This window comes from Gavia stellata, chromosome 2 (assembly GCF_030936135.1).
Source record: "Gavia stellata isolate bGavSte3 chromosome 2, bGavSte3.hap2, whole genome shotgun sequence".
NCBI classification, from domain to species: Eukaryota; Metazoa; Chordata; class Aves; order Gaviiformes; family Gaviidae; genus Gavia; species Gavia stellata.
The window spans coordinates 58,410,860-58,419,003 of record NC_082595.1 but is presented as its reverse complement, the minus strand read 5'-3'; the positions used below and the strand labels follow the sequence as shown (position 1 = coordinate 58,419,003).

The 8,144-nt window shown below is 40.2% G+C and overlaps 1 protein-coding gene across 1 annotated transcript; it reads left to right on the top strand.

Annotated features, from left to right (window-relative positions):
* Positions 1-3,583: 3,583 nt before the first annotated feature.
* Positions 3,584-5,349, top strand: CALHM4 (calcium homeostasis modulator family member 4). Its single transcript, XM_009817710.2, has 2 exons — positions 3,584-4,138; positions 4,945-5,349. Exons 1-2 carry the CDS (start codon positions 3,584-3,586, stop codon positions 5,347-5,349), a joined length of 960 nt encoding a protein of 319 aa, XP_009816012.2.
* Positions 5,350-8,144: the final 2,795 nt, after the last annotated feature.

The following is an 8,144-nucleotide window of genomic DNA, read 5'->3' as shown; positions in this document are numbered from 1 at the left end:
TGTTTTCAGCATGACCTGCTGAAACTTCCTTGGTTAGGTTAGGCATCTCAGGAACTGTTTTCAAGAGGGTGCTTTTGGATTTGGGTGCCTACTTTCTGCTGAAACTCACTGCAAGCACCTAAAATCTCATATAAATTTGCCTATAAAGTACAGCTGAATTCTGAAGCAAAATATGTAAGTTGAAAAAAATAATTAGCAGGTTTTTATTCTTCCAGTACCATAAAGCTTATTGTTGTTTTTCTCATCAGTGCTTGTCCTAGTTAAGGGGAGAGGAACTTCTTCCTTAACCAGGCCAAAGAGACCATGAAAATGACTTGGCAGCCTGAAGCCAGCCTGCAGCTAGGCAGAACACAGGACATGGGCAGTGCTCCCCTATGCTCCCATAGGAAATCTGTCATGCAGGTACTTTCATAGCATGCTTTCTAACACACACAGGAAAGCTTGACATCTATGCAAAATATAACTAAAAATGCAGCTAGAGGAGGCACAGAACATCAGCCTTTTGACTGCTAAGTCAGTGATAAGTGACTGCTAAGTCACTTGAGCAGGACTGGAAAGACCAGGGTTCAGCCTCCTCCTTCAAACTTTATAGGAAGCAACCTTCAGATGGAAAACAGAACGCTTCCCACTTTCTCTCTACCTTTTCCTGGCCATTAGATAACAAAATCCTAATCCTTTTCTGATCCAATAAATACCAAAATCCTCTCTGTGGGGAAACTAAGTGCAACTGGTAGAACTATGGCAGGAAAGCTGGAGAATACAGCTCCTTCCCACCAGTCACACCTTATCACTAATAATAACGGAGCCCTTGGAAGAAAGATGAGTGAGTGAGTTTTGACTAGATCAGGTGGAGAAGAGAACTGAAACCAATCTCTCCCTCTGCCATGGCTGATTTATTTCAATAAAAAACAAACCACAGAACAGAAAATGTTTGCTTGTGTATGGGAGGATAGGAAGATGTAGTATGTCTTCCAACAACCATGTTTTAAAGGAAATGACAAACCATTCACAGCTCTTCAAAAAAACCCACTTATTCTCATAAGTGAGGTTCCTGGCAGTGAATTCAACCTGACAGAACCCTGCAAAATGACAAGCAAAAACATGGCTAAGGTTTGCCCATCTAGTGCTATTTGCCTCAGACATCAGCTATAAGCATCTCTTTGCCTCAGAGATGAGCTGGCCTCAGGTAGTGGTATTTTGGATTGCATTCAGTCCTAACTTTTCCTGGGCATCAGATAAAAAACCTAAATGTCTACCACAGGACTCCGAGTTCCTCTGCAAAGGCGAGTACTTAAAGGTTTGATGTGCCGCCCAAGCTCTTAATTGGATCCAACCCTGTAATCTGTTCCATAATACGATGACCCAGCAGGGTTATTTACAGCACAGCATGAAAGCAAATGCCAAAGAAGTGACAATGCAGCAGTACAAAGTTGTTGTATTGATTGTATAAATTGCCTCATTTGACAGCCTTAGTCTGACTATGAATATTTCAGTGTTTTACATCTCTTCAGTTTCACATCTAATGTGTTTCTTGAGTAAACAAGTGATGCTTGGAAAAGCCTTCCTCCCTTATAAACAAAATAAGACGTGGGTTCCCAAAGAAAGCTCAGCAGCAACCAGTTGGAGATTTTAAAATGAACTGAGGCATAATAGAAGGCTCTTATAAAACATATTTTCAAAATAATTCTGTAATAGCCTGATAGGTTTATTCCACTGAATTTAAAGGAGGTAAATTTTTTCAAAATATAATGCCACTAATACAAACAAAAAAGTTATTGAAAATCCTGTGATACTGAAAGAAAATGAAGCTTCAAGACAGCAGTGTTCAGACAGCACTGGGATTTTGTTGTGCTACTACTCTGCCCAAACAACCAAGAACTTAACAACAGATTCCAGAAAAGCTGTGGCAAAGTGCTGCTGGATGTTTCAGCATGTTTCTCTATCACTTTTGATTTTGTGTAATGGCGTCACATAGTTTTGAGAGCCAATTACCAGCAAGGACCTTGTTCACAGATTGTGACTGGGGATGAGACAAGCAGGTGTCCACGCTAACAGTGCACTGGAGGAACAAGGTCTTGCCTAGTAAACAGGCAAGACGTGTATAACATGCCACCCATGTGTATAACAGCTCTGAGAGTGTCTCTGCCATCCAAGCAGATACCATGGGCGCTAATACTACTTTTTGAGCTGAAAGTTATTATTAGCAACCCTCTCTGCAAGGGGAGAGAAGAGGCTGTGCAGTCAGACACTATGATACCATGCGACCAAGTCTACACGTGCTGGAGATAGCCATCTGTAATGGGAAGACAAATTTCCTCATAGACTTTCTGGCTAATTTTTTTTCTGTTCTTGGTAAAAATGATTATATTACAGGCAGTTAGACCTCTCAGGACTTAAACACAATTATTTGCATATTCAGGTCAGCCTAGGGTATGTAATGTACAGAAATACTGGATAGCATGACCATAGGCAAAGTGCGACCCGGAGAAAATCATCAGGAGTGAAATTAACCTCTGTTTAAGGCTTGGTTTGTGAGAGATGCTGAGAGCCCAGATCATACACCCCAATATTCAGAAACCAGCTCTGGAAACATTTAACTGAAAAATTTCTATCTACCTCTGTCCACAGAATGGGACTGACGATACTTACAGAAAATCTTAAAACTCGTAGTCACAAGCACGCTATATAAATGCCAGCTATTATCATGAGCATGTCTGAAGCTGGCCTGATGCTGTGTGAAGTGAATAGCAGATTACACATTACCAAAAAAAGCTTTCTGAAGGAAACATTCAACACTGTCAGGAAAAGATACATGCTAGCTTCTTGCCACCTACAGGTGAAACACTAAAATTCTCATAGTCCAGCAGCTACCTACATTTCAGACTCCAGTGTTTGGAGAGCAAATTGCCTCAGAAACAGAACTGACATTAAATATGAACAGAATTGGGATTCCAAACTTTGTGCAACTTATGGAATCTTTTCCAGTTTTATTTTAATGTTGAAGCATTTTAAATGCTTCATTTTTTATAATCAGTCCACTTGACAAGGCCTTGTTTAGTTTTTGTTTTTATGAAGAACAGCTGAAAGATCTTTTTTTTTTCCTCCTAGTCCCACACCATGCTTCTGCTAATTACCATTGATTAGCAAACAGCTTGCCAATTAACCCTGACAGGGTCGTCATCAGTTTGATAGCATTGCATGTCATCCAAAAGGTAGGGAGAATTTATTGTTAGTTTCAGACAATTAGCAAGGGGCTGGCAGAGCTCACAATTGCCTAAAAGCTAAATGTTCCAGAACAGCTGAGATAAATTATTGAATCAATTAAAACACACAATTGGATGTCTGTAAGTATATTTAAAGCTAGCAAACAAGCTTCTAACTGTCATTGAGTAGAATCAAAAAATTAGTGAGAGGAGAAAGACTAGCAGGGTTTTTGGGGTTGTGTTTGGTGGTTTGTTTGGTTTTGGGTGTTTTAAGCTATTGAAGCTTGTTCTGTTCTAGTCTGCCATTAACATTAGTTAAATATAACTAAAAGCTAGTATTGACTTAAAGCAAAAGCATCTGGTAAAGAGTAAGATCTAAAATGACTTTCCTTCCAAAGTGGTTAACTTTTCTAAAAGGCAAAGAGGTTGTTATTGCTAATGCTATAATTGCAATATTGACGATTGGTGGGCAGCAGCTTTTCTCTTTTTTTACATTCAGCTGTCCCTGTCATGTTGGGCAGAACCTTACCTATGGGTTGGCTTTCCTAGGAGTTCCTGCACTGATCCTTCTGCTTGTTGGCTATGCCCTGAATAACCAGACTTGGAGGCTGGTTACAGGCAAAAGGTCTCCTCTTCAGGAGACTACACCTAACCGGTTACTGCAATGCAAGCTGATCTGCTTTGTTTTGTGCAGCATCACTGGGAGAGCACTGGTTGCTCCAGTAACATGGCTAGCAGTCACCCTGATAAATGGCTCATATTATGTCTGTGCCGTCAGTGAGTATGTCTCCGTGCATTATGATGGAGCTAACCTTAATGTCACTGCTAGTGAACGCAGAAGAATATTGGCTGCGTTTCCATGCAGCCAGTTAGTTCCTCCGGAGCTGACCCGGGCAAGAGATGAAGTGATTCTCCTACTCCGATACCAGTCACAAGTGAGTAACTCATGTTGCTTCTGTTGCCTGTGGATCTAGCGATTAGAACTAGAGTTAATTCAGCAGGCAAAGTGTTAGGATAAAGCAGGATCAGTATCTTCTGCCTTGACTGCCAAATCTGTGTTTTGAAGCCTGCTTTGTTTCTTAAGTGGAACTGAACTTTAGGTACATAAATCACTATGTCTGGTTGTCCTGTTTGTTACCTGCTACTGGAGGATAAACTCTTCCTTGAATAGTATCTTGGAAAGTACTCTCAAGTAAGACAAATGGAAGTTCAAGAGCCAGGCTGGGTATGAAGTTTCTTCATTCAAGCATAAGAAACACGTGACTAAGGGGCCCAGACTGCAAGAGGTCCACGTGAACTAAATTAAAATCTTATTTTTAGATCAGATTCAATTCTAAAAGCGTACATACTGGGTAAATAATGTCCCCCCTGTTAAGTTGTTACTTCAGAGAAAATTGGGTTTAAACAGACTATAAGCTAGGCTTATAAACAGACTATAGGCTAGGAATTAGATGGCTTCCTTGCTACAGACTCACAATAATAGCTGTGGAGGCATAATTTGTTAAGGATTTTACAACAGAACTTCCTTAAACTTGACAGAAAGAAGCAACTTTACTACATGGCTACCTCCAGTAGGCAGGGACTGGGTTTGATGGCAACAGATCCTTACTAGGCTTATACCTTGTTAACCTTCTTATTCAGGAAAAGCAAGTAAAGATTTAATGGATTTTTCTGATGCTCAGAAGTTACCACTGTGAGTATTTTTAGCTGTAACACTTCTTTTTTTTTTTTCCTTTGTAAGGTGGCTGGCTGGCTTCTGATTGCTGTGGTAGTCATCACTGTCTTCCTGTCTTACTGCCTGGCAAGCTGTTTCTCCCCACTCAGCTTTCTACACTTCAGATACTGGAGCAGCTATGTCCATAATGAGCAGGAGCTCTTTGATGAAGCTACAGACCAGCACTCCAGGCTCTATGCCATGCAGCACGTAAGGAAGTTCTTTGGCTTTGTCCCAGGGAGTGAAAACGTAAAGGAAATCCGCATCCCGTCTCTCAGAGAGTGGCAAGCCATTTCTGGACTGGCCTTTCTAAAACAAGTGGATGAGGAGCACTACGACTACAGCCTCCTCCATGACTGGGCACTCAAGGAATCTGTAAATGGAAAATACTTGAAGACTGATGAAGATTCTGTGATCAGAACACAGCTCTGAGGGTCTGAGCCCCCACGAACACCTTGCAGAAAAGCAGGAACATGTCTAGCTCCACATCAGACCTGAGCTGCTCTGGAACTTTCCAATGCCTTATTACATTGATATATAAAGTACATGAGCAAGTACATCATGTTAATGTAGTCCTTTAGCATGTGCTTACAGATGCCTTTCCCAATGGCATCTGACTCCTGTGGAATATGATGATCTAAGTCTAGATTGGGGTGGGCTGTTTCAAGCTGCAGCTCTCTGCTCTCTAATACTTGTGCTAAAAGGATAAGTATGTACTGGGAAAGAAAGTTATTCCCAAATGCTTTTTCTTTCCTTCCATTAAAAAATCTTTAAAAATTAATAGCTAGACTTTGATTGGATCCTATGAGTTGGTCCATTCTGTACAGAGCAAAAGCAAATATCCAGCTTTGTCTTAGTGACTCCTAGCAGAAATGCCTTATTTCTCCTCTTCCATATATATCTTGTATTATGTGAATAAAATACACTGAGCTAACTACAAGTTAAGTCTGTGGCTACAGCAACACAAAAGAAACATATGGTGAAACTTCAGCAACAAAAGCTGGGTCTAGATACAGTGATGACAGAACTTTCAATTTTGGTAAGGCGGTAAAATGCCCACTGAGAGGCCCAGGATGGAGGGGTGCAGCTGTATGAAGAAACACTTTACATGTGGAAAATTGAGTTAAAATGTATTCTGGCTGAAAGCCATAGTAAGGTCAGCATCCTATTCCTTTTAATATACTTCAAAATCTCTCAGGTGTCTGTGTGCTGACCTACTGTACAAATAGCAAATCAGGATGGGAAACAAATCTCGCTCTTTTGCAGTAAGGTTTGCTTTGCCTGTGAAAAACTTACAATTTAGTCATACTACTGTGCCCATAAATATTACTGTGATTAAAAACTGCTGAATTTAGTGAAAGAAGGTTTAATGATGTTTTTGTGTTAATTCAGTGTGGTATGAAGTGATGATGCTGCATCTCATCTCCTCTCTAACTCCCCAGGCAGATGTTTCTAACTCTAAGTGGGGGGTGGGGAATGTATAGCATAGTTTTTCCCTAATGCTTCCTGTATTGCCATGTGTGTGCTACAAAGCCATATGCTAGATTATAGGATGCTATCTGCTGTTAATAAATGACCCCAGAGTATTGAAGTGGGAAAAAAGAATTACTACACATTACTAGAAAATGCAGGAGCCAGAAGTAAGTTAAATCGCAGATCTTGGTAAATGTGTTTGGTCTTGAAGATTTAAACTTCTGAACAAAAGCCAGCACTTTAGCAAATGCAAACAACGTATGTGCTGAATAACTGGAAAATTATGCACATTTTACATCACTAAACAAATTCTCACATATATATTTCATCTGAATAATAAAATTTCAGGTAATAGAACTGCACTGTTTATATGAACTCCTTAGGAAGCAAAGCACCTCTGTTAGTAAACACAATCTCTAATTTCACTTTACAAATCATTGTGGGTTTTTATTTAAGTAAAATGGATCACTATGTGTAATCTGGAATATATGCAACTGATTTGTGTAGCTGAAAGTTTTGGCAAAAAAACCCTATGCTGATGTCTCGATCCAAATGACAAAAAACTGTACTTATTCTATGTGGGTTCCTTCTACTTCTTCCCTTGTTTTACAGGACTACTATGAAATGATGCAATATTTGCAGCTAAGAGAAAGAGTTGGCTGTCAAATTCTTCTAACTTCTTGCTAAACTAATTTTTAAATTAAACTTCATGTTTTCTGATTTTGTCCCAATTACTATTTGCCCTGTATTTTTTTTTTATAGTTTGCAATTTAAAATACTGAGTGGAAGCACTAGGTGTATCTGTCCTTGTGAAGTCAGCCTGCCAATATACAAAGACTATTGCCCTGTTAGCCTATATTAATCTGTGGTACCAAATACAGCTGTAGGACTATAGGTGATTTGGTGCATTTCCCTTCACTCCTCTGCTCCCTGGCACACATCATGGATTGGTAGTGAAGGCACAGCTTTCAAAAGAATTCATGATTACAGAAAAATCAATGAGTTGATACTGAACAGTCTAACTGTGCCTGCCAAAACCTGAGTCATCCTACCCAAAATCCATTTAGAATTGCAGTTTGCTCGCTTTAAGTGAAAATTACTCTCTTTATGTCTGTGGTAAAAGTTTTCTGGAAACTCGGAGCTTGTAAAATACACCTGAGGGAAAAGTGCTGGCCATGAGCCAAGAAAGCTGATACACCTTACAACTACTCTGTGTACCAAGTACCCATTACAGTCTGCTGCTGTTTAACCCTCAACTGTCTTAAATTCATCCTTGAAGGTAAGCCCCAAGTATGGGAGCTCCCAGTATTGCTAGCCTTGATGACTCCTGTTCTGCACTCACATAATGATGCTGCCTATACACATGACTTCTGAAATCGCTGTGAATGTTTCCTGGAAAGTTTGCAAGTGCTTTTTAACTCTAAGCTTTACCACCAACTTACTTTTCCAGCTGCATCAAATGAGCTTCCAATTTCAGGCTGAAATGGCATTCAGCTGCCTCTATGCACCCTTATGCTATTCCTAGCAACAGTTTTGAATCCCCTTCAGTTTGCTGATCCCTATAAATTTTCAGTGAAAAAAATGACAAAAAGCAAATACTAGCCTAACAGCAATGTGCTTTTTACAGTAACTCTGAAGCCTGCGCCTTTAGGTGGGACTCCACAGACCTCCAGAAGTCTAAATAAGAGCCTGACTACCTCACCTATTCAAAACACTGCTCTTCCCAGCAGCGGGGGACACGCCAGAGCAGGCGT